The sequence below is a fragment of the Microcaecilia unicolor genome, chromosome 5, assembly GCF_901765095.1.
Source record: "Microcaecilia unicolor chromosome 5, aMicUni1.1, whole genome shotgun sequence".
In the NCBI taxonomy this organism is placed as follows: domain Eukaryota; kingdom Metazoa; phylum Chordata; class Amphibia; order Gymnophiona; family Siphonopidae; genus Microcaecilia; species Microcaecilia unicolor.
In genome coordinates this window covers 312570756-312598127 of record NC_044035.1, presented here as the reverse complement: position 1 = coordinate 312598127, position 27372 = coordinate 312570756, and the positions used below count along the sequence as shown (strand labels likewise).

The 27372-nt window shown below is 42.2% G+C and overlaps 2 protein-coding genes across 2 annotated transcripts in view; one reads left to right on the top strand and one right to left on the bottom strand.

Moving 5' to 3' along the window:
• The window catches only part of VPS35 (VPS35 retromer complex component), a 131323-nt gene extending 118945 nt beyond the window's left edge, over positions 1-12378 (bottom strand). Inside the window, exon 1 of the mRNA XM_030204390.1 lies at positions 12297-12378. Within this exon, the coding sequence (XP_030060250.1) occupies positions 12297-12299 (3 nt within the window). The 5' untranslated portion in view covers positions 12300-12378. The remainder of the gene's footprint in view (positions 1-12296) is intronic.
• Positions 12379-12632: 254 nt separating this feature from the next.
• ORC6 (origin recognition complex subunit 6) lies at positions 12633-26130 on the top strand. Its single transcript, XM_030202543.1, has 7 exons — positions 12633-12848; positions 15063-15192; positions 17169-17332; positions 17916-18005; positions 19237-19349; positions 20753-20815; positions 24810-26130. Exons 1-7 carry the CDS (start codon positions 12784-12786, stop codon positions 24953-24955), a joined length of 771 nt encoding a protein of 256 aa, XP_030058403.1. The 5' UTR covers positions 12633-12783; the 3' UTR covers positions 24956-26130.
• Positions 26131-27372: the final 1242 nt, after the last annotated feature.

The following is a 27372-nucleotide window of genomic DNA, read 5'->3' as shown; positions in this document are numbered from 1 at the left end:
TCATGAACAGGAAACCTACCAGGAGTCCTGCAACAGCGCAGATCCAAACCATCTCCCAGGACCCAGAAGTGGCAACGGACACCAGAACCCCCTCCACAGAGCCCGACCATTGTCTGCTAGCCAGGTGCCGGGTGAACAGGCAAAAGCAACCAAGAAAGATTTCCCCCCCCCCCCCCCCCCCAGGAGAAACCCAAGATCAGCTGCATATGGGAGAGACATGCCGAACAGACAGCTTGGGAAGAAAAAAAAAATAGTCCAGGAAGCCCTGGCTTGAGCTAATATGTCTCAGGACCCAGCTGCACACTGGCACCACCAGCTGGGGAAAGAAGTGCCAGCTAACGTCGTGCCCAACCATGGAAGCAGCGTGCACCTATCCCCAGAGCAATCCCTACAAAACTGGAAGAAAACTAGGGAAAGCAGCAGAGCATCCAAGAAAGAGAAGACTCACCATAGGGTGCTGAAGCAGCCCTGTCCATGTCCCACCAGAGCCCAAGAGACACAGCTATCATCTCCAACCCTGAAACTGGGGTCACCAGTATCTCTCCTGAAGCCAAACGAGGGCCCAAGGAAAAATGCCCCAAAGGCATGACTCCATTTATTTTAACTGAAGTTCCATAGCCTGAAAGAAGGAGAACAGAGGACAGCAGAGAGAAAAAGGGTGGGGGAGGGACCTGGGGTGACCAGGTGTACCCCTTAAAGGAGGCACTGCTCAGCCGTACACCGCAAAGCTCCACTAAACTGGGAGTCCCAGAATAGGAGATGTAACCAGATGAAAACAGGAGCTCATGAGAGACCGTCCATCCACCTGCTGGAAATAAAGAATACCAACTGACCAAGGAGCACCCCATCCTATAAGACAACGCAGTTTAGCGCTAACTCCAACTGCTGGTAGATAGACAATACACTAGTCTCTGGATTCATCTGCTGCAGACGCTAAGGAAAAGCTTATTACATTGGAAAACTAATATTTTCAGACCAACATCTTAGAATGTAAGAACAATGAGAACTTCTTTTCTGCTTCCACAAAGGCTTTCCTTGGCTCCAATGAAGGTCTATGCTAGTAGAATATCTGAAGGATGCACAGGGGGCACACAAGGTGTAGAACTTGATAATCTTGCAGGCTGACACACTAAATATTAAGAACAAAGACAACATAAGCCTTCTGACTGATCACCAAACACCCATCATTGACAAATACATAGGAAAGACAGATGGACAAATACCTCCGATGTCAAATCAAAGTGTGAAGTGAAAATGCACAAGCCTCTAGCATATGTGAAACTCCAGGCCAAAACATGAAGGATGCAAGGACAGAGATGTCCATTAAAAAAAAAAAAAGTTATTTATCCACATTTAAGTAACATGAGCAACTGGATTTGACCTGAGAAGATTAGTCCTATCCCTGACCTCTCACATTAAAACCTATGACAACCACATTCAGGAACAGTGCTGTTGATGGCAATATTAACACCCAAATTCAGACACAAGGGCTCTGTTAACACATATTTAAATCTGGCTTTTATATTATACTCTACCAAAAACAAAACAGTATCAACTGTAGTCCAAAGCTCATAAGCTGATAGGGAGATACTGAACAAATTTTGAGGTTAGCATATGTCTCAAGCAGATGGGATTTTGTTTTGCTTTTTCTTTTAAATTTTGATTAAACTCACCTACCCAGATGGCATACATGGCAGGTTCAGATACCCTTGTCATTTCTGAGGGCCAGAAAGACATCTCTACAAGACCATATTTTTACATACATAAACGTATCTACACGTGTAACAGGCCCACACATATAAAGAAGACTAGACCAGTTTATTTTTCTAAAGCACACTAATTGCAAAATTAACACATTTGTACTTAAGGGCTTTTCTTTTTAGGGTTTTGCAGGCATTATTAGCACACAAAACCTGCAAAAAAAAAAAAAAAAAGAGCCTTAAAAACAAACTGGCTAATTTTGCAATTATTGTATCTTAGTAAAAATACACTGGTCTAGTCTTCTTTATATGTGTGGGCCTGTTACACGTGTAGATACGTTTATGTATGTAAAAATATACATGTAAAAGTATAACACATGAATTATAAGCATAAATATATGGTATCTTTCAATGCTCTAAAACCAGCATGGGTCACCACAGTAGTCAGATTGAGAACAGGAGATGGTATGAGGCTATCTAGCCCATTATATGGGTTGGAAGACAGTAGGCGGAGCTTGCTGGCACTAGGTGGAGATTGCCACCACAATGGTTCACCCAAAACAATAGAAAAACGCTATTGAAAACAACAGTAAATGGTTATAAGGGATTGCCCATGAATGTTCCATCTGTAAAAAGTCAAAAGCTGTTCAAGTTCAATAGGCAGTGCCTTAAAAAGGTGGATAACAACAGGTGGTTGTTTTTTTTAACTTATTTGACAGCTTTTTAATTTGGAATCTTCCCATATGCAGATATAAATATCATGAAATTAAAACTGAATATTACTAAAACAGCTTCAAAACTAAGGCTGTACTTTATGCTCATTTTTCTACACTGTTCTATACAATACAGTAATACATGGTCAAATTTCACTGAAGGATATCCTGATTACTGATGGGTTCATCTTAACTGTTGTAATCTGCCTTGGGAAGCCTGGTGTTATAAAGATTGGAAGTAAAATTAAACTCTTTCATTGGGGAACATGGAATCACATTTTCACCTCATCACTTTTGTACAAATGGATTATTCTGTTTTTGAGGATGTTTCAGGGAAAAGTGGTTTTCTAAGTCAAAATAATAAAAATAAATATTTTCTCTCATACAGATCTCTCATTTGTTTAAACATAACTAAATGGGCTATAAGTCCCTAATGCAGTCCATTGGTTTTCTTATATTTTGTCCTTGTGATGACTTACTGTGCCAAAAGTGGAAATACAGTGAGAGAATAACAGAATACAGTCAAAACTTATTCATTAACATTGTGTTCGCATTTAGGTAATAGCTGAGAAACTGCTGTTGACTTGAAAAAGAAATATAAATCACAGAACTGGAAAATGTTGGCACATTCAGAGTGACTCGGGACTTCTACATGAAAGTAGCTCTGCCCTCATTACTGAATATCTACTACTACTACTTAACATTTCTAAGGCGCTACTAGGGTTACGCAGTGCTGTACAATTAAACAAAGAAGGACAGTCCCTGCTCAAAAGAGCTTTCAGTCTAAAGGACACAAAAATACAGAGACAAATTGGGGCAGTCTAGTTTCACTTTTAAATAGTAGTAATCAAGAATAGTGCATTTTTATAATATACCACTGCATTCCACAAAACAAAAGATGTTTCCACAAACCATCTTTCTCTTTTGATCTAAGCGCAAGAAAAATAAATGTTTAATGCTCCCAAGTTTCAACTTAATTCATGTTTAACGTGGGATATAAATGTCATAAGTAATAGATAGGAACTCTGAATGTTGAGAACCTGATTCTCATAACATGATGTCTGTTTTAGTAGCCCTTTACCAGGAGAAAAAAAAAATCTCTGCATGAACACATGCTAGGGTGTCCCTATAACCAGCCCCTGCAAATGACACTGATTACGATTTATAACAAATTACTACTCTACCTATGAAAAGTTATTCCGTTATACTTCCTCTGTGTACATCCATATGCTACACACACTGGAATGTTTGAAAATATGAGATTAAATAAAAATGCTACCAACAATAAAGAACAATAACATGAATACAGCAGCTCATAGGTTTGTTTGCTTTGAGTGTATGCAGAACAACGGCTGCACAGAGAAGGGGAAACACAGACTAACCTAAGTGGCTTCAACTTTTTGACATCTCCTGTTCTCTCAATCAAACCTGTTCTCAATCAACCCTGGGTTTGCTCTCCCTAATCAGCCAGAACAGACCTGAACACAAGTCTACTTGACTAAATTATACTGTGCATAAAACAAATCAGTGTAATAAGGCAAGGCTTATTAAATTGCCTGTCTGACACTGAAAGAAGAGCTGCACAGGAGGAAAACATTCAACCAACACTGCTACTAACACCTTAAGATTGTCAGTTGACGGTAGCACCTTATCTGCAGTGCTGAAACTCCAAATGAGGATTCAAAGTTAACACTCATTCTTACTTTCACAGTCAAAAGTGCTTAAAACAAAAGGATAATATTCCTAGATCTTATAAGAAAATAATAGTTTTCACACTCCTGTATGTATTTTTCACATTCTGCTATCTAAAAAGTATCATGAAATGGAGGAGCTTGTTTCATTGGTCTACACAACATACTTTAACAAAATGAAAAACACATCCTATTATGTTCCTATGTGATCTTGGGTGAAAGATATGAATGAAGGAGTATTTGACTCTCTCGAGGGAGGTAGTCTCGATTTGACAAATTTCTTAGAAAGTTCTTGAGAACTACTGAGAAAGATACGTTTTACTGGCGTTGTCTCATTTCAAAAAGAAAGTTCTGTTTTGTGGCCAGAAAATCCCAGATGTGGCTTATTCCACACACATCTGGAGGAAATCTGTTTCTAAGATTAAAATCTAGAGGATTGACAGCAGAAGGTTCTTTTTAAGGCTTCTCTGCAAATATTTGATATCCTGGCACAGAAACAGTATGTTTTTACCCATCACAATTAGAAAGATACTAGTAAAAAAAGGCCCGTTTCTGATCACAATGAAACGGGCGCTAGCAAGGTTTTCCTCGGAGTGTGTATGACAGTGACTATGTGAGAGAGAGTGAATGTGTGTGTGTGTGTGTGTGTGTGTGTGACAGAGAGTGAGAGTGGGTGCGAGTGTGTGAGAGAGAATGAGAGTATGTGCCAGGGTCCCCCCTCCCTCCCAGTGCCAGGGTATTCCCCCCCCCCCCCCCCCCCGGTCTGTGTCACCGTTGCAGATTCCCCCCCCTCCCTTTTTCGCTCCCTTCCTATTCCAGTGAATACATTTGTTGTCTGAGCATTTTGTTTTTTTCGATTGGAGTCAGAGAGTGTTAAGTGTAGGTGGAACAGACTCATGTATCCCGCAGCCCTCGGACTCCTGTCCTCCCCCCTCTCAACGTACCCCCCCCCCCCCCGGTCCCGGTCATCCTTCCGTCAGAGTCATACCTGAGCTCCCTCTGCACCGAACCCGGCGCCAGCGTTTGCCTGCTGTTGTGCCCCGCCCCCGGCTTCTCACAGGGTGCGGAACTCAGGAGGAGGAGGAGGAGTGTGGAAGAACAGCGTCACGGGGGAGGGATCCCGGAGGATGGAATGAAGGGTCACGGGGGGCGGTGCGCCTAAGGAGGGAAGCGACACGGTGTTGGAATGACGACAGGACGCGGTAAGAGGCCAATGCCATTGTTCCGCTCGCAACGTCATCACGTTGTGACGCGAGGGCGGGGCAGACACTCATGGGCAAACCGGATATCTAAACCACCTCAAGTTTCCGGCCTGAGGCTTCATTCGAACATTGGAGGTGCGTTTTATGTCCAGATGGGGTGTGGCTAAGGGGGAGTCTATCAGTGAGGGTCAATGGTGGCGAGACCCTATAGAGATGGTGCATGGTTGAGGGCGAGTGTATGAGTCAGGGTGAATGGTGCTGAGTGAGCTTCAGAACGTTGGAGGTGGGAATTATTTATATAGATCTTTTGCAGGTCCACCAAGAGGGAAGGGGGGCAGCGCAGGGGTCTCTCTCTCTCTCTTTCCTGCTCCTGACAGGACCCAGGTGATCGCGTCCAGACAGGAGCAAGAGAAAGAAAAAAAACTCCACTGCCGGGTCCCCCTTGGAGGCTGCGGAGGAGCAGACACAGCAGGACTTCGGGCCAGGGCCTCTGATTTGGCTGGCAGGGGTAACCCCCAGGCCCCGCCAGCAGAAGAGGTCTTCCTCCAGCATTGCTCTTCATCTCAGGCCGCATATGCTCAGTTTTGAAACAGAGCACGCATGACAGGAGAGAAAAAGCAGCTGCAGGCCAAGCGGCAGAGTGAAGAGCAGCGCTAGAGGAAGGCCTTTTCTGCTGGCAGGACCTAGCCAAGGTATTTGCAGTTGTGGCCAGGGGGGGGGGGATTCTGGGACGGCGGCAGCAGAGGTGGCGATCCTTGAGGGGGGGCGGCAATCCTGGGGGGTGGAGGGGCAGTCCTGCCCCAGGCCCAGTCAGTCTCTCAACAGCCCTGATCTTTTGAATAAAAGTATGTAATACTTTTGTTACTTCTGAGGGTAGTTAAGGATTCTATGAAGTTAAGATGTCATGTTTAGTGTGAGATTGTTTTTGGATCTTCATTGTTTTCTAAGTTATTATTTAGCTTTTTGTATTCTCTTTTCTTCTTCTTGTCATGGCAGCTGCATTACCTAATTTCTGTTATGTTATTTCTTTTTGACTATTTTGAAAAATGCTGGAATTTCTTTAGCTTATTATTGGAATTATGATTTCAAAATCTCAATAATAAAAGAAAAACACATCCTGAACTTTGCGCCTTTCTGTCATTCTGCTGTAACTGAATGTAAAGTTGTGGCATGATGAGCCAGGAAACACTATGTATATAAGTACCACCAAAACAGAGATCAGTACAACTAGATCATAAACCAATTTAGGCATTCTACATAACTCACCTTGAGCTAGGACTTGGAAAAATGAGTAATAAACCCAAATAATCATAACAAGAACAATTACAAAATCATTCAGAAACCATTGAAAAAGAAAACAGTCAATCGCAAAAGTGTACACACTTCTTGAATCAATACTTGGTGGAAACCCTTTTGCAGCAACAGAAGCTAAGACTTGTTTACGATCAGTTTTGCATAGCAGAAAGGTGCAGTTTTTGGTCTAGAAAAGCTAAAACATTCATGCTGAATGGCCACCATCTGTGGGCTGAAGTGTCCAAGCTTAGTCACAGGTTTTGTTTATTGTTTATGAATTGCTTGGAATACTGCCTAACAAGGGGACACACAAAGCAGTTAAACCACTGGATTCAGATCTGGACTAACAGGACCACTCATTTGTTGCTTTTGTTTGGAATCACTGTCCTGCTGAAATATGAATCTGCTCCCCAGTCCCATAGCATACTGGTACAGATTTTCCTCCAGGATCTATCTGCACTTTGCAAGACCATTCTTCCTTTTGCTCATCACAGCCTTCCTTATTTTCACTACTGCAAAGCATCTCCACAACACAATCCTGCCAAAACCATGCCTTTACCATATATACCCTGGAGGAAAGGAGAGACAGGGGTGATATTATACAGATATTCAAATATTTGAAGGGTATTAATCTACAAACAAGCCTTTTCCAGAGATGGGAAGGTGGTAGAACTACAGGACATGAACTGAGATTGCAGAGGGGCTGACTCAGGTATAACCATCAGGAAGTATTTTTTCACAGAGAGCATAGTACATACCTGGAATGCCCTCCCACAGGAGGTGGAGGAGATGAAAACAGAACAAAATTTAAATGTGGGTTAAACATAAAGCAATCCTGTATAGAAGGTACGGAAACAAGGAAGCTTAGCAGTGATTAGATGGCAACACCAGTAATTAGGAAGCAAAGCCAGTGCTGGCCAGACTTCTACGGTCTGTGACCTGATCGCGGCTGTACAGATTCAGCTTCAGTAGTATTTTTCAGCAGTTGAGATGAATGGAATATGGATGTGTGGGGGTTGAGTGGGGTGTTTGCAAGTGTGGTCATTGGGGCTGTAAGTGTTGGATTATTGGGGGGGGGGGGGAGATGGGAAAGGAAGTGAGAGGGGGAAGGGAACCAAAGGGACACCAAGATGGGTGGTTACTTACACTAATATACTGGTTGGGATGACCCTAGGGGAGGGGTGGGGGGAAGAGGACTCAATGCTGGACTACCATGGCTGGGAGCAGCTGTAAAGTAGTGACTTGGAATGTAGTTCCATTAAAAGGCAAAGGCTCTTGAGCCATCTTCGAGATCTTCATATGGATATTGCTCTTCTACAAAAGAGGTGAAGTTGGTACCAGAGGAAACGGTTAAGAGGCAAACCTTGATTCAAACTTTGACCAATCTGTAACAAGACTCTCGTTACTGCAGGAAGCAAGTGAAAGCTGCTTAATGGAAGCAGCAGCAGCTAACTTGCTATTCACACACACAAAGACTAACAGATACTGCAGAAGGACTTGCTAAACTTAGTCCCCTTGTTTTCTAACTCATTTTACTCTCTCTTATTTATATGTTCCATCTTTGCTTAGACCCTATGCTATTAAAATGTTTTACTGTGTATTGTGTTGACATTGCAAATGAGTAATACATCATACTATGTACTTATATGAATATTTTTACTGCTGTTCAACTTATTCTTGTCGTACACTTCCTTGGGTGAATTTCTTCAGAAAAGTGGCAAATTCTAATATATAAATAAGTTTATGCACTAAGTGGCAGCAAAGCAACTGCCCTCCTGTAATAGCATATGTAAATTCACATGGATGAAGCCAACACTTACTCAATACTATGAAATACACACGCCTTTGCTGCATTTATACCAGGTCTCTGGCTGGTGTAACTGAAGTCACGAATATCTGACTGACTACAACGGTATTCTATCACATTATAGAACAGGCTCTCACCACATGGCATTGGGACACCTAAAAAGAGGAACCCAATTAAAGAGTTGCCTCCTAAGGGCATACTCTGTGTCTTTGGGGAAAAGCTTTGTAGACCAATACACTGATAAAAACTATATATGTATCATCAATGAATCAGATATAGCTAAAACACACAATTCACTTTGTATAAGTATGCACTGTCACACACCCCTTCTGTAACATTTTAACTACATGTATAGATTTCAGTCACACAGTATTAATGCGTATCAAGATAAAATATACTACCTTGTAGGTCACGCCAGTTTGGAAGAACTGATATCTCCATAATACAGGAGTTCGCAACCCAGTCCTTGGGACCAGTGGGGTAACCACAAGTGGACCCTAATGGGTCTGAGCCTACCCACTTTGGGCCGAGTCCCACCAAGCAGCAACACACCCTTGTTGCAGCTTGTGGTGATCCCCAAGCCCTGCCAACCAAAGATGTCACAACAAGTTCCCTTCATGTGCCAAAACTGAGAATGTGCCAGGTGCCAGCATCAGGACCACTCACTAAAGCTGCCGCCAAATGAGGTGCGCTGAAGGGAGTTCAGCGTGCCTTCAGAGACATCTTCAGCTGGCGAAGCTTAGAGGATTACCGCCAGCTCAGGTATTTAATATTGAGTTGGGTGGACAATGTCCACCCCTACCTCATATTGGAAGTAGGCACCAAGCAGACTGAGGAGTACCGCAAGGATCACCGCTATCACCGATCCTATTCAACTTAATGATGACCCCACTTGCCAAGTCCTTATCCAACCATGGTCTTAACCCTTTCATATATGCAGACAATGTCACAATATGCATTCCTTACAAAACCAAACTGACAGAAATCACCAACGAAATCAAGCTCAGCATGAACATTCATGGGCAAATGCATTTCAACTAAAACTCAATAAAGAAAAAAACTCATTGTCTCATCCTCTCATCCCAACACAGCGTGGACATCCCCACAAATATCAACACCCCAGATCACACCATTCCTATCTCAAACAGTTTGAAAACCCTCAGCATTACAATGGACCATAACTTAACACTAGAGAGCCAAGTGGCATCCACAACAAAGAAAATGTTCCACTCAGTGTGGAAACTCAAATACGTGAAGCAATTCTTCCCGAGGGAAACATTTTGCAACCTGATACAATCAATGGTACTAAGCCACTTAGATTACTGCAATGGAATTTATGTGGGTTGTAAAGAACAAACCTTAAAGAAACACGGCAGCTAGGCGATTTGAAAGCGCAAAACTCCTCCACAAAAATCTACATTGGCTCCCAATCAAAGAACGCATCGCCTTCAAAATCTGCACCCTGGTTCACAAAATCACCTACGGAGAAGCCCCGAGTTACATGACAGACTTGATCGACTTACCAATTAGAAATACATCCGAATCAACACGATCTTATCTAAATCTGCACTACCCAAGCTGCAAAGGACTTAAATACAAAACTTACGCATCTACTTTTTCCTACATAAGCACACAACTATGGAACGCATTACCAAAAGCCTCTGTTAATATATGGCCTAGCTTTAAGGCTACCACTGGAATATTGCTGGCCAAAGCTATGCAGCCTAAAAACAACTGAAAAAGTACTGACTAGGCCAAACAACAAGTAAGTGATTTAATATTTGAGAATCTGCAAAAAGCAGGTCTGAACAATGAGTTCTGCCACAAATTGGTACAATTTTTAATTCAAATATAGCACCTGTAATGAAAGATCAGATGAATAAAATGGAGCTTATTAGTTTTGGTATACAATGATACAGAGGTAATACAGAGTTCATGAGAAAGGTATGAAAAGTATTGCAGCCGGAAGATGTGAAACTGTTATCTCAACGCTTCCCAAAACATGTTGATAATTAGCAGTAGCTGAGAACGGAAGGAGGTGGGCACATCAGATAGCAGATCACATGGGAAAGTATGATCTCAGGAAGTTGAGACATATTAGGAGCTAGGTTTCTCACCATTCACTTCTATGGAGAGGTTTGTGTATAAAAGAGGGGAGACGTTTGCCTTAGTAGAGGACTCCTCTCCAACGCTTCTGTCAGACGGCGAAGCCCTGTGCGGTTGAAACCAGAATCTGATGTCTGTATTTGTACCAATTTGAAGACTTGTCTTTGGGTAAGAAATAAAATGTATCTATTTATCTAAACCTATCTCTGTCTCTATTTTTATAGATTCTGTCTTCTCTTTACCTAACATTTAGCCTACAAGGTAGATCATATACAAGTGACACTCAGTCTTTGCAGAAACTTAGACAGATGTTTAATAAGATTTATGTGGGAACATAAATGGTCCAGAATATACCTAGATCTAGAAAAACAGAAAGCAGTAGTTATGGGAATTAGTTTTCAATTACGGCTCCTAATGCCACCCCAGAACAGACCCCCTTATGATTGGGTGACAATGGAGGTTAGAGAAACTATACAGAACCTGATATATGAAATAGGTACTATTAGTCCCCCGTGTGAAGGAGTCAGATAGAGGTCTAGCAGAGGGAAAGTGAAAACACCTCGAAAACGACGTAAGACCACCTAAAATTCAGGAAATCACTAAAAACCAACCTGTTTAAAAAGGCATACCCCACTGATCCAACTTAAATGCCTAATCTCTGCAACACAACCGAAGCACATAATGGGCATAACACAACTCTTCCGTTCTCTGACTCCCTAATGTGGCTGTGCCACATGAACTTGATCTTACCACATCACCCTGTATTTATTCACACCGGAGCCTGCAAAGGCCTCTCCGGTACTATGTAAGCCACATTGAGCCTACAAATAGGTGGGAAAATGTGGGATACAAATGTAACAAATAAATAAATCTGAATTCCTTGCCTTCTTTCTACCATTTGTCTATTCTTTTGCTCTTTTTCTTAGGTTCCACTCTTTTTATCCACATATATTTCTTTGGATTTTTAAAGTGAGGTTATAAATAACTTGATTAGTACAGTTTATTCTTAAAAACACACTACCTAGAAGCCATCTAAGTCTTCTATTCTCTGGGCTACCTGGACACTCACCACAGAAAGTACCAGAATTGCATTTTAAGTGTCTTAATATCACAAGCACCATTTACTTAAACAAAAATCCCAGAATACCTGAAATGTATCACAAAAGCTTTAACCTCAGGTGATGGAAGGGGAGTGAACGAATACAATCTTGTGCTACTTCCCCTTTAAAACTTTCATTAAGAAATATGAATTTTTCGTGAACTGAAGAAAGTTAAACATGAAAATATTTGGAACTCTAAGATTTCAAATAAGATCCTCTCTCAAAAACGCCCTTCTACGATTTGGGTGGATGACAAGAAAAAAAGAAAACAAATGAAACAAACTGATATGATGCCCTTTCTCCCATGCTCCCAACCAGGCTCAATTTATGGCAAGAACTTGTCAGGCAAATGAACAAGGTTAAGTTTTAACAGTCTGCCAAGAAGTCGTCACAACGTACCATACCACCAGCCTCTACCCGACTGACAATCAAGGACAGAGAGGGATTCCCTCATCTCCTTGAGATTGGGAAACTGACAGCTACCCTTTTCCCTTTGAGCGTGACTACGGTGGCCAGCAGCAGGCCAGGGCCTAGCACTGCCCTGCCCACCAAACACCGCCTAGAACCAACACACCGGGCCGTTCCCGCCCCCTAGGGCCAGTGCCACGCACCCGCCGAAGCACATCTCCAAGAAAACCGTGGTAGAACAATCACACAGGCCGCAGAGACGTTAACGGCACTTACCATGATCACCGTACCACTACAAGCACCAGCAGCCAAGTATGCCTCCCGCGATCATGTGATCACACCCACCCACATCTCCGCCCTCCTACCCAGCGGCTGTTCTCATTGGCTCGCAGAGAACCTCAGCTCTGGCGCTGATTGGTTAATCTCGGGACAGAGTGATGTGGAAATCCGCCAATTGTGTGCCGGATTTTATAGATTCTGTTTAAAAATATATACGTTTCTACACCCGGGAACAGCAGCGGGTATTTTGCATATAGCGGAATGCAGAAGAACAATACGCTGACCCAAAAGCCAATGGATGCGTCTCCCGTGCCACGTTGCCGGTTTCCCAGAAGCCAATCCGGGCAACGGAGGGGCGGGGGAACGACGATCCACAGCCTATCCCCTCACGGGAGAAGATTCCCGCGAAATTGAGACGGAGGAAAGGGACCGAGACGAGAGAAAAGAAGCCATCTCAATCTCCTGAGCTGTTGGACGGGGAAGTATGGAGCTGGATATTGTGCAGAGACTAGCGCCTAGGTTAGGTATCACATCTACGGCGGCGCTCAGGTGAGAAGACATGCTTGATTCTGTTCCTCTGACGTGCGATGGGGTTGCTCTTTGCGCTTTACTTTTAACCCAGAGTGGTTTGCAGTAAATGTAATTTTAATGCAGTAAGGAGTCCGTACCACTTTATTACGGCTGATAAGATCGGTGGATAGTTCTGTTTGGAAAGAATGCCTACCAACATCCTTCATACTACTGGTAGTGGGTCCTATTTTGAAGCATGTATTGGTCAGAAGATTAGTCTTATCACCCTGTGCCCTAGGTTACTGGCTAACACATGTTTTCTGTACAGGGTAGGGGTCTGCATTCTGAGCGGTAGTAATACCTGGTTATCTATACAAATATTTTCTTCCATTATAGAAAGGGGGTGGTAGATGGAAATGTATTCTTTAATGTAATACCACTTGCATCTCTCACTCCGGAAATGGCGATCGCCATGACGGAACAATGTAAGCCACATTAAGCCTGCAAATAGGTGGGAAAATGTGGGATACAAATGCAATAAACAAATAAAAGCCTCACAAAGACATGGTAAAAACAAAAAAAAATAGAATTGGTGGGTTTTATGTAGATCTCTGAATCGAAAATGAGGCATAGTAAAGTTTAACAGGAAGTGGAGCTAGACAGACTAGATGGGGGGACGGCCCGCAGATCTGGCTTTTACACCGTCCCCTAGATGGGCGTCTACTTTCAATCCGAGCCCTTAGAGCAGTGGTTCCCAAACTTTTTAAGTCCCTGTAAAAAAAAAAAAAAAAGCTTTTAGATCCCCAGTAAAAGTTAACGAGTTGAAATAGCAAGCAATGCTCAAAGGAAATCTCATGCAAATAAGCTGCTTGCAATTATAGAAAGTAGCTCAGCAGGGAAAACAACAACACGCATGTAGAACAGCCACCCACTAAGCAGTGTATGCAGTGGTGTTCTGGCAGGGTGAGCTGGTTTGCCCCCCCCCCCCCCCCCCCCCAAGCTACAGGGTCCCAGCACATACCAAAAGTCAGCTATTCTTCAGGGCAGGAAAGATCCCCAGTCTTTGTTGCCAGCGCTGACCCTCCCGCTGTCGCATTGCTTTTTAAAAATGGATGCCGAGATCCCGCGGTGTCCTCACGAGACTGCCCTTGTAAGTCTCGGCAGCCATTTTAAAGAGATCCGGCAGTGGGCAGGAAAGACGGGGGATCTTTCCTGCCCTGAAAAATGCACTAGACCAGCAGGGTGGCTGCCTTCAGGTATGTGTTCGGACCCTGGGGCTCGGGAGAACAGGGAGGAGGTCTGGAATAGGTGGGCTGGATACTGAAAAAAAAAAGTTGTATTTTCAAACATGATGGCTTGTGCATACGGATGTTTCTTTGAGAGTAAACCTCTATATGAAGGGACAGGTAAGCTAAAGTATGACACATGTAATAAATTAGGGTCCGTTTTACTAAGCCACGCAGGCACCTACGCTCGCCCAACGAGCATCAATTTGGAGTTACTACCTGGCTACCACATGGCCTGTGTGGTAACTTCATTTTTTACGTGTGTCCACTACATGTGCCAGAAAATCGGGTGGTAAGTCCAACACGCATAGGCGATTACCACACGGTTAACGTGAAAGACCCTACTGCTAAGTCGATGTCTGGCGGTAAGGTCTCAGATCCAAAATGGACGCGTGCCAATTTTTATTTAGCCGCACGTCCATTTTCAGCAAAAAATTTTAAGAAGGCATTTTTTACAGGCACGCTGAAAAATGGATTTGTGCACGCCCAAAACCCATGCCTATACTGCAGGACATTTTTCAGCGCACCTTAGTAAAAGGACCCCTTAAAAGGTCAGTATATTAGTCATTGAAAAAATATAGGGCCCTATTTATTAAGCCGCGTTATAAGCACGTTAATATTTTTAACGTGCGTTAACTGTGTACACGCCTACAATATCCCTGTTGGTGCCTACATGGTTAACAACACTAACACACCTTAGTAAACAACTGGCAGTAAGTGTCCTGGCTGTCGGTTACTACTTAATACTTACATTTTCTTTAGGTATTCTTATTGTAGTATTTAGATGCAATTAATTACATCTAACATAGCCATAGTTTTAGGCAAGTGATTTTTACAATGTGCAATGCATATAATAATCTCACAAATGTAAAGTTATTGTAAATCTGCTTGTTACATGCTCATTTTTCTGATTTGAAAGACAACAGTATTTGTGAGGAAGAGATTTTCATATTTTTTTTCTTTACAGGAAAGCGGAGGAGTACATGCGCCTTTCCCAGCTGAAGTGCATGGGTTTGTCTGCACATAGCACAGCAACTAGCACCGCAGTGATGTGCCTGGACATGGCTTGTACCTCACTGAAACATCCAGTAGATAAAGTAAGATTAGCAGAAATTGTACAACACAAGTTGTTTTAAATGTTAAAGAAAACAAATCACAGTTGTGTGTGTCTGTGATTGAAAGCTGCAAAAGAGAACAAATATACAGCAGATAATTTGTCAACAACATCTTTGAAATTTACCTCTTCTGTTGTGTTTTTTTTTTTTTTTTTGTTTAATTCTCAAGAATTTAGTGGGAGGGCTTTTTGCAGTTTTTATGTACCATTTATTTTTTAATATTGATCAATACACTCCAAGTAAACTTGTAAAAGAACGTAGCTTTGGAGTAGGTAATATGGAATAAGGAAACAAACTCTGTTTCCAAAATAAGGAACAAGAAATGGGGGGGAGGGGGGGAACACCTCCATTCAGTCCACCATTATAGAGGGGCATAACCAGCTGAATTCCAGGAAATTACAAAATAAGAAAAGTTAGTGATGGGTTATCTTGCCTAAACTTCCCAATAGGGAGTAATTAACCACTTGATTACCCTGGAGAAGACAGAGAAAGAGAAGTCTTAGAAACAGGCTTCTTACCAACCAAAACGTTGGTAAGCTGCTGTGGGTCAGATAAAATGTACTTCACTCGCTGCCATTTTACAACATATTTACAAGGATAATTTAACCAAAATTCATCCCCTAACTGCAAGATTCATGGTCTCATTAACAGAAACTGTTTCCGCTTTTGAATTGCTCTCTCCACAACAGGGAACACCATTAATAATTCTATCCCTAAATTTCTCAAGTCACTTCCTACGAATCACGGGGCAGACATTACACCCATGATAGGGAGGGGGGGGGGGGGGGAAGCATCAGGAATTTTTAGAACCTCAAAAAAAGGGGGTTGTTTTTGTTTTGGTTTTTTTTTCAACGTATCCAAAGGCCGTTAAATAGGAGACTTGGAGGAAAATTGATAAATCTCAATCTTCTCTGGACATTTTCCGGGTTATCAACTTTCTTCCTAAGATTTAGTCTTACATCAATGTTGCTTCCATTCTAAAGTTTGTAGTAATTTTTACTTCCATGTTACCAATGCGTTTGTCCACTTGCCCCGAATCATTTTCAGAAGCTCCAGATATCATTTGTATTTATTGAAGACAGCACACGTTTTGCCCTGGCAAGGAGTTCATATTTTAGCTAATGCCTCCCACTTAAGAAATAGGTTTTAAGCTTTTATGAAAATCATTTGAAATGCTTTAGAACTCTTATCAGAATCAGCTCTTGCAGAGTTAGAAATCTGCTGGGTAAGTCCATCTCCTTTGACCTTCCATCCAAGGCTTTCGATGTCGAGCCTTAGTCAACCATTAATACAGCGTCTTCACGCTGTTGTTGGTCTGAATCAGGGAAGAAGCTCTAGCCTTCACACCAGGTGTAGCACTGACGCCGTCCAACTGCTCCTCATCCAAGAAGGACCCCACCTCACCCGGCTGCCTGGGCTGATCCAGCCGCTCCAATCTTAACAATGTCTTTCTGACAGGGGAAGGAAGTGGGTAAGCCACCTTCCACTACTCCTAATGCCGGCTCTGGAGCCAGAGTTGCAGGCAGTCCACCTCAGACAACATGAGCGTCAATTAGACCTGTGGAGGGCGATGAAGCTGTGGCTACAGGGTAACCCAGCTTCTACCCTTCTGTGTGGAGAGAAAGTAAAGAAAATAAAACAGTAGGAGCTCTAAACTACCATGCTAGGCACAACCTTCCCCCCACCCCCTTACTTCAGCAAATTTTCAAAGTAAAAGTATGTGTATGTGTCCTTTTTCCACTGTGTACCATTTAACCTGTGTTGGCGATATTGCAGTAGTCAAGGCTTGTACACACTAGAGGCTGAATTAATGTGTCTACTTAAAACTTTCAAATAAGGCGCAGCTCTTCTTAATGCTGTACTGTAAAGTGGGTTCTTTGCTGGTGTGTTTAGTCTTGTTGTGTGAACGCTTTTCATAGAAAAGAGAAATTTGATCTTTTAAAACATGTTCTCTGAAGGATTACCTGATCAAGCTGTCTGGCTTGAACAAGAAGACTTACCAGAGCTGTCTGAAGTCTTTTGAATGTTTGCTGGATATAGACTCTCACCTCAGCATCCGGGAACTTGCCGTACAATACAGCTGCATGGAGGCCGTGAACACGGCTTCAAAAATACTCCAGAGGTAAGGAACGAAGTAGTACCTTGTTGGGTATGTATGAAAGGTTTTTAAGGCTGTAGCTCACAGTGCTTGAGCAGCATTTTTAACAAAACTGATATGAATCACTGTGATATCGAGGCAGAAAGACTGATCTGTTTTTCTAGTGTATAGAATATGTAGGATGTCCCGCCTTTTTTTTTCCTGTAAATAGCATTCACACTTTATTAGGTTGGGGCCTTTGGGCTGCTTCCCCTCCACCCCACCCCTTTCTCCACAGGTAAAAAAAAGTACATACAGTGTTGTAGCACATATCCTTCACCCTCGCCATCCAGTGTGGGCTAATGTTCAAAAGTATTTTATATATAGGTAAACAGCATACAGTTGTTGGAAAATTACCTGCCTTATTACATGCAGCTATTTTGAACCCTGTTACTGAGGGGACTTTCAGTCTGGGACCCTAAGGACTTGGTTTACTAAAGCTTTTTCTCATTAGGGAACTGAATGTTCTGGGTTTGGCCTTCTGGGCTTCAGGCCATGAATAACTTGCATGGAGTTAAGGAATAATCTGTTAGTGTGCCTAAAAGTCTCCTTTTGTTTTCTCGTAAAGGTACGAATCCAGCCTCCCTGAAGCACAGCTAGCTGGCCTCGATTTGGCCAAGCCCCTTTTCACCACAGCAGCATTATACACAGCATGCAGGTGAGGAGAGGGTCTCTGTGTGGTGTATGGTTCAAAACAGTACAGCTGCCAGGGAGTCGAGGAGGAATAGTTTCTTTTGTTGGACCTTTTAAATGAATGCTGCACTGGGGTAACAAGGGGAAGTACCATAGACTGTATATAATATTACAAATAACTACAGGTCCAATATTCAAAGGCACTTTTACTGCTAACCAGATAAGTGCCAGCCAGTGGAATATTCAGTGGCACTGACCAATGCCTCCAAATTCTAGAAAGGGTACAATTGGGCACTCAGTTATATAATAGGGCCCATTTATGTGCATAACATAATGGCATTAGCTTGGCAAATAAATGGTGTTGTTAAACACTAGTTGGCACTAATTTGCAGTTTTGTGTGTGAGAGACTTAGGTGCACTTTTTATAGACTAGTGGGGGTTGTTTACTAAAGCTTAGCTCATGTTATCTGCAGCAGGGCCCATAGGAGGAGGGGGGAGGAGCCTAATCTTTCTTGCAAAGAGGGCATTAATGTAGGAGGGGCATGGGCGTGTCACACATTCTAACTATTCTTGCGTGCATTCTATAGAATAGTTGCATTTAGGCCCCACCATTTATGCCAGCCATACACACGGCATAAGTGGTCACGCCTAATGTTTGGCGTGTAACTATGGAGTTACACTAGTATTCTAGAACAGATTTGGTGCGTAACTCTGCCATTAGTGCCCAGTTTTTGGCACCTAACTTTTAGCACCATTTATAACATTGTCCCCAAAGCTCTGCCCATGGGCCTACCCCAGAGTTACCAGTTGGTGGCCATTTTCATACCACTAACCAGATAAATCGAATAGTTAGTAAAACCTTTTTGATACCTTAAGTTTATCTGGTTAGTGGTCTTGCTGCTAACTGGCTGCCACTTGCAGGTTTGCACTGAAACTTGATCTTCAATGCCCCTGGTACCAGCTGTGAACATTCAGTTTCATGTAAATTGCAGTGGTTGGCAATTTTACTTAACTGCTGACTGCCACAGTTCAATATCAGGGCACATGTGTTTTCAACAGCTGACTTAACATATTTGTTTTCGTGGCTCTGGCTTTTTTTTATAATGCCATCCTTGTTTGAGCCAGAATCATTTGGCATTTGGTTCCAGACACTGCCGTACAGTTCAGGTCTGATAAGATGGCAAACGTTTTGCTCTTTTATCATAAAACGTTTAGGTCATTCTGATTAAATGAGTTATTTTTTATATTTGCATTAGATGCCTAAAGATTAAAGTGGAAAAGACTAAGCTGGTGGCTGCATCTGGTGGGAAGAAAGCCATCTTTGATCGGCTGTGTGCCCAGTTGGAAAAGATAGGCCAAAAGATCTGCGGTGAGTTAAGTATGTGCTAATGCTCTGGTATAATGAATGGAGATTGTGATCATGAATAGTTTATAGTTCGTACAATGGGCAAAATAATCTGCTGGTAAGACTGCTGCAAGTAACTGTACACAGTTTGGCATATATCACAGTACACAAATCCCAGATTTATAATGACCCTGCTACAAGTAGTTGCTAGCTCATTGTGAACACACGGCATTCACATGATTCATGCAAGGATGGGGAGCAGTAGCGATTTGTAGAGCCAAATTTAACCTGGAAGGGCCACCTGCAGGTTTAAGTTGGGGGATGGAGTATGTCTTTGCCATTGTGCTCCTCGGGCTGTCCAATAGAAGCCCAGTTCCCAAAACTGTGGACATGCCAGGAAAAGGAGTCTCAGAAGTCAAATGCAGGCTTCTGGCATGGTAACATAGTAAATGGCAGTTAAAAACCAGCATTATTCATCCAGTCTCGGATATCAATGTTTTGCTGATTGAATGCTAAGACTTACTTATGGTTTGAAGTTAGATTTTGCAAGACAACCAACATGAATATTTAAGAAATGGCTTCATTTTGCCTGGTCGGGTTTTCCCAAGAACCCCAGATCTATAAAACCTTCTTTGGATCCCAGGTGTTCTTCATGCTTCTCTCTCAGGCTTGTATGTGAATCAGGAATCTTGGAAGAGCATACTAGCTTTGTAGTAAGTGTATTGTTTGGAGCGACAGGGTGATTTAATATGCTGTTTTCTATATTGTGTTCAACTTGTAAACCACCCTGAGAAAATAAACTACATTCCATCTATTCTGAGTACAATTATAATAGGCGGTATAAATTCATTGGACTAAATATGAAGGAAAGTGTCTGTACGATAAAGGATTTGATCAGAAAAATGAACTTGGATGGGTACACAGATACCTTAATTGAGAAGGGAGGAAAGACAACTCCCTCTGTTTCTTTCATTGTCTTCATTGATTGAATTTTCCTTTCCTGCACCCCTCCCCCTTTACCAGTTGGTGACACCTGGATCTTTTCTCCCCCCTTAGGCTCTTAAAAAAGCAGCTACATTTATCATTAAATGCTCCTGATCTTTATCTGTGCTGCTGCTTGTCACATGGTATCACTGTGCAAACAGGCTATCTTGGAACATGGAATCATTGCTTGCCTCCTAATGGGAATTGAATTAGCATTCTTCTGATTATCCAGAATCCTTTCCAAATCAATGGGTGAATCCTAGCAGGGAAAGAGCCATAGGTCTTACATACTGAGAACAGTATTGTGCAGTATTTCTCACAGAACCGTGGCTTATGTCCGACTAGCTAAATCCTTTGAAAATGATTGAGGGCTTTGCTAATATCTTTCTTTGGCCTCATAGCCTGACAAAAGATTTTTTTTTCTTCTTTTTCCTCCAAAGCAGAAAGTACACCACAGCCAGTGAAAAGACCACGGACGTTGCTAAGCTGCATTGAAAAAGAAGAAGGTAATGAGACAGCTTGAAAATTTTAATTCTTTCCCTTTGTTATGTCTACTCATAATGCCAATATTTATTTGCATAGCTCTGCTGTACAGTGATATTAACTCATAGATTATAAGCTCTTTTGGGCAGGGACTTATAATGCAATGGGAGATACTACTCCTCCAGAGTGGCCTAGTGGTTAGAGCACTAGTCTTGACTTCCAGAGGTGTCCGGTTCAAATCCCACTGCTGCTCCTTGTGGTCTTGGGCAAGTCACTTAATCCTCCATTGCCTCAGGTACAAACTTAGATTGTGAGTCCTCCAGGGATAGGGAAAATACCCAGTGTACCTGAATGTAACTCACCTTGAGTTACTACTGAAAAAGGTGTGAGCAAAAATCCAAATAAATAGACACAACCAGGATGATGATAACATTGGGCAAAGAACTATTCCCCCAGATTCTATAAACTTGGCACGTGCAATTTATAGAATAAGGTCAGTTGTGCATATAAAATTAATGAGCTGGCAATTAATGTTAATGAGCAATAATAGTCCACAATTGACCTTAATTGGCACCAATTAGCAGTTACGTGCGCAACTGCCCTCACAAGTTGTGTTTGCATGTTATAGAATACCATCGAGTGCACAGGGGTGTGAACAGGTCAGGGGGCATGCTAAGTAGTTATGCTGGTATTTGCGCATCTGTCTACGGTTAGACGGTAGCGTTGGTTCTCACTCCTAAAGTTATGCGCACATATGCAGACTTATGCTAGTATTGGGAATTGCTGTTAATAGAATTTATGCTTAGTGCACTGTATCCCGGCACCTAATTTTATGTGCCCTTTCTTGAACCTACCCCTATGAGTGTGAGGAAGGATTGCAAGAAACACACGGATGGCACTTTATCATCCTCACTTTAATATTCCCTTATCTCTTGTATGTCCTGTTTGTCTGTCCTAATTAGATTGTAAGCTCTTTTGAGCAGGGACTGTCTCTTCATGTTCAAGTGTACAGCGCTGCATACGTCTAGTAGCGCTATAGTAATGATAAGTAGTAGTAGTATCTCAGCCCATGGTCCCTATCCACTAGCCTGCTCCTCTTTAATCTGTGGTTGAGGTGTTACGTAATGAACACAGAGGCCAATATTCAGCCCGCGGGAGGCAGGCCGGCTAAGTGCCGTGATCGGCACTAAGCCTGGATGTTCTGTGCCGGGCCATTTCTGGTGACCGATATTGAATGTCCATTGTTTGGTGGTTTTTTTTTTGGCCAGCTTAAACTTAACCGGCTAAGTTAATATTCAGCGCTGGCCGATTAAGTTTCTAGTGGTCAAAGATAGGACTGCTGTTTAGGCAGTCTGATTTAGTGGATAAACTTAGCTGGTGAAGCGCGGAATAGTCACAGCTAGCCAGTTACATTGCGCGATATAGCCGGTTAGTTGCTAAACGCAAATATTCAGCGGAGATAACCAGCTAGCTCATGCTGAACATCGGTGCTTTAATGGTGCTATTTTAACCAGTCAGGAGCCGGTCCTGGCCAGTTTAATAGCTCTGAATATCGGGGGGGGGGGGGGGGCAGTATTTTTCTCTGTCGATTTAATTTTTGCCCTTTTTTCTTATTATTATTATTTCCATTTTAGACTTTTCTTAAGCATTTGAAAGCTGCTCAGTATAAAAGGAAATTGGGCAGATAATAAAGCAGGGAAAAAAATTGATAACATATGCCAGCGTTTTGGGTTTTATTTTAGGGCCTGTGGTGGGCTTAATCTTTTGGTGTTCACCTACCACCACATATCCTTTTCCCTTACTTTCATTTGTAAACAATCAAACCTTCATTGTACTGGCAACCACAAGTCCCACCCGCTGCCTTATTAGCCTGTTTTTCAGAGGAAAAGATGGCTTGTAAGGTCATAGTGTGGGCTTACTCGATGATGATGTTTATTATTGACGTCCTGTCCAGACTGACTACTTTTAGGACCATCAGACATGAGGACTCTTAACAGAGAGAGTTTAATTGTCTTAGTTCTGCACATATCCATGTACATGTCTTGAAAAGTAAGCTTCGTTCAGTTCTGGGAAGAACTTTCTTTGTTTTCCTTTTCTTAATACTGTACTGCAGATTGAACAATGAAGGCCCCTAAGCTGCATCTGCCCTATGGAACACCTTCATTTGGCCTGCAGTGACATAAACGAACCACCCTTACCCCCACAACATGCAACCAGTCCTCCCTTATGCAAACAAATACATAACCAAGCACCCTGGATGCCGAACAAACCCCGAACACGTAGATCCCCTTCCACAATTTCCCTCTTGATTCTCTACTCCCCCATCTTTTTCTCTTTAAAATGTATTACTCTAACAACTCCACCACCTAACTTTGTAAGCCACATTGAACAAAATATGTTTGGAAAATGGGAGATATATAAATGCTGCCATAAATAAAGTAAATATAGTTCCTGGTCTCTTAAAGTAAGAGCCTGTCATGTGTACCCCACTACAGAAGCCTCATTTTGGAACTTCCTAACAGTGCTCAAGTTGAAACACTACCCACTCTGCTTATCAGCTAAAACTCCAGGAGGAGGGGGGTGTAGAGTCTCCTCCAGACATTCACTGATCTTCCAATTCAAGCATGGTCATTAATTTTGATTTAGTTCATGCTTTTTTCATTGGTAGCTTGGTGAATTACATTTGGCTATAATCTAGGCCCCCTCCCCCGCAGGCTTTTCCCCACTGAATATCAGCAGTTAACAGCTAAAAGATAGCTGGTTATATTGTCTGATATAACCGGCTATCTGTCAGGTTTTCCACCCCCCCCCCCCCCCCCCCCCCCCCCCCAGGGTGGAGCTGGCTAAGTTTGGCCATATTTGGCCACCACAATAGGTGGAATAACTTTGACCAGCTCCAAATTAACCAGCCAGTGCTGAATATCAGCTTGGCCGGTTAAGTTGAAACCGGCCAAATTTAAACTGGATATTCAGTGCTGGAAATGGCTTGGCATTGAATATCCGGGCTCCATGCTGACTGTGGGAAGCAGCCTGGCTCTCTCCTGCAATCTGAATATTAGCCCTTAAGACATTAATGTTAACAATACAACTTATATTCTGCCATATATCTTACTGTTCAATGAGGATTACAACTTAGAGTCTGGACATTCCCAGGAAAATAAAAACTGAGGTCCCATTCTATTCAATGTGCCCTGTTTACTAATAACTTGCTGTACCAGCATTACTGCTTACTAACGCTATAGTGCACTTGCTTGAATACAAACTTGTGCCTAGCATCACCAGTGTAAGGCGACGTGACTTGCTTAAAGTCCCAAGGAGGGCCAGTGGTATAGGCTCAGCTCTGGCTGCTGTTCTAGCTACTAGGCTTCTCCTTCACTCGGTGTGACTCTAACTGATAGGGGATTTTTCTGTATTCCTATATATATATATATATATATATATATATATATATATTGTCTCCCTAAGGGCCTCTTTTATCAAGCCGTTCGACAATGCTGACGGAGCCCATTCAAAGTCGGCATTACCACATCGGGCATTATCTAGCGTGGCTCAGTAAGAGGCCTTAAGTCAGCGAGGGGTGTGGCTGCCAGGTCTAAGCAAGTGTTCAGCTATTTCTTAGTTAACCGCTAAATTAACAAATCCTGGGCCATGATAAAGCGGTTTGAACCACAGTTGGGTTACTCAATACAGTAGATAAAGTTCTCCTTTTGGCTCAATTGTTTTCCTTTCAGGGCTTCTTTGTGTGTGCATGTTAAGTGCAAATCTATTGCTCATCAGAGTCTCAATTATGCTGTCAAACCAGGCCTAATTTGCACTACAGAATAGACAAGATGTTTGGGGTGCATACCTAGAGTTTTTGCTGTGTGAGAGTACACTTAGGCTCACCTGCGGAAGAGCCAGGCCTTGAGATTTTAAAGGCAACCGAAAATAGTGACTTACCCCAGAATTGTGAATATGGGTATATTTGTATGTGCATATTGATAAAGCAAACTGAGTTTTCTCATACTTCTCTTCTAGGTGACCTGTCTCTCTTCGCTACAGAAGATGAAGGCATGATGCACTGCAAGCAGGAGAAACTCCAGATTGAAATGCCAGACAGACAAGACTACCAGGAATGGAAAAGAAAGATCCTGGAGAAAGCCAGAAAGCCAAATACTGACTAGTCTGTGGCCTGCAATCAATTAGTACAGTGAGGCTCTTATGAACTTTTTTTTTTTTTTCAAAGCTTTTTACCTTTTTTACATGTTTTCTCATTTAAGATTGGTAACAAATGATCACCCCTTACGAGTGGAGTTTTTTTTTTTTGTTTTGCTTTTAATCTTTTATATTTTCATATAGTAAAATCCTGAGCCTTTTATTTAAAAAGCAGCAAGCCCAGCAGTACACTATTAAGCTCCTACCCAGGAGTATCCAGATTACCTTGCTGTCGTCCCTTTTTTTTTTTTTTTTTATAATGTTTTTATTGTTCTAAATATGTAATAGAAGGTGCTGTGTACAGCTGCAGGAGAAACAGTGACTGACTTTTTCTCAGGAACATGAAAGCCAAAAGGAGGAAAGACAATACCACTCTTATTTGCAGTAAAAATAATGTAGTTATTTATTGAACGTTTGATGCTTTGGGCTTGGTGTACCCTTTTTAATAGGGGTATGTACTACAGCAAATTAAAGTGTTTCAGTTTTGATATGTGGACAGTGTTCTTCTGGTTAAGATAAGCAAATGTAGTTGCCATATTAGTCCACTTTAGTAAAGAAAAAAAGAAAAAATACTTTTTTTCTGGATAACTTTTATACATTGGTGCTCATTTTCAAAGCAAATAAACTTACAAAGTTACATAGTAAAATTGATTTAAATTTCACTTATTTTAGCATTGGATATTGAAGAATACAGTTATCTCTAGAACACAGTAAGGGCCCTGTGCACTAAGACGTGCTAGTGTTTTTAGCTCACACTAAACGCTAGAGACATCCATATAGCGTTTAGCTTACGCTAAAAATGCTAGCACGCCCTTAGTGCTGCTTAGTAAAAAGGGCTCTAAATGTTTAGAAGAAAACACTGTAATTAAAATAACCATATAGTCATGTGCTAGTCTGTTTAAAATCATAACATACTGATCTTAAATATTGGGCCTCAGCAAGATGCCAATGCAAGCTTTGTAATAATTGTGTTGCTCTATCAAACCTATGCTTCCCACAAATCAGTTTTGCAGCAGTGTTTTGCAGCACTTGTAAACACTGTCTGGTGGTAAATAATATATCCCAAATACAGCGAATTGCAATAATTTGACTGGAATAGTACAATTTCCTATACTACTAACTGAAAATGATCTTGAAATAAAAAATTTTTACCATGTTGAAGCTGTCTCAGTTTATTAAATAACTTTCTAATTAGTTGTTTAATTTGCATTACCATTGAAAGATATGGGTCAAGTACGATCCCAAAACTCTCAAGGCAAATTCCAAAACTAAATCTTTTATTTGAGTTGGAAAGTGTCTGGCAGAACAGTTCTTTCAAGGGTGGTCTGAGCCATAAAATCTTGGGGCCAGATGCACAAAGCTTACTGTGCTATTAACGTTTGCTTAGACTGGTTCTAGCCAGTCTAAAGCAAGCGTTTACCTAACTAGTAATGCACAAAGGGGTTATCCATGGCTAACATGTGCCGTTAGCAGCCACCGAGAACCCAATAAAAATGTATTACAATGAGCTCATAACCTTTTTAAAAAAAATTCCCTTGTGGTCCAGTGGACCAAACCCCCACCACTCCCTGTACCTTTACAACAAGGAGGAAGGCAGGAGCAATGGCTCCTGCCTCGGGCCTGCCCAGAACAAAATGGTGGTGCCCAAGCCCTGCCCAGTGCATTCCAGGATGCACTGGGCAGGGCCTGGGCACTGCCATTTTGTTCCGGGCAGGCCCGAGGCAGGAGCCAATGCTCCTGCCCTCCTGCCTACACCTTATTGTAAAGGTACAGGGTGGGGGTCAGATACGGGGGGGGGGGGGGGTGCAAGCACAGGGGAAGGGGTTCTGTCCACTTGACCACCATGGAAATTTAAAAAAAAAAAAAGAAGTTGGGGGGGGGGGGAGGTTGTGGTCCACTGGAAAAAAAAAAGATTGGGGTGGTCAGGGTCCACTGGACCACCAGGGTAAATTTTAAATTAAAAGTGTGGGGTTGGGGAGGTCCAGTGCATCAGAGCTGTCACATCCATTTGACAGCTCGAATTCGCAAACAGTGAGGATGCACAAAGGGGGATCCATGCAGCTCATTTGCATGTGATCCCCTTTGTGCATCGTTAGCTGTTAGTGATTTGCTAAATTTTGCATCAGGGACTCAGTCTTTTCAGTATTCAATTTCACTCTAAATTAACTGGCCCAGCATTCCAGTTTGAAAACAATTTTACTCTGCCAGACTATACTCAAATGATATCAATGAAGGCATCATTACTGTAATGTTATCAGCATAGAAATATACATTCATCATAGATCAAAAAGCTGTCTAAGCATTGACATCAACACTTTAAAAGGTATTGGAGAAGGTGGTGGGGGGGGGGGGGGGGGGGGGGTGGCGGCTGTGGGACCCACAGTAT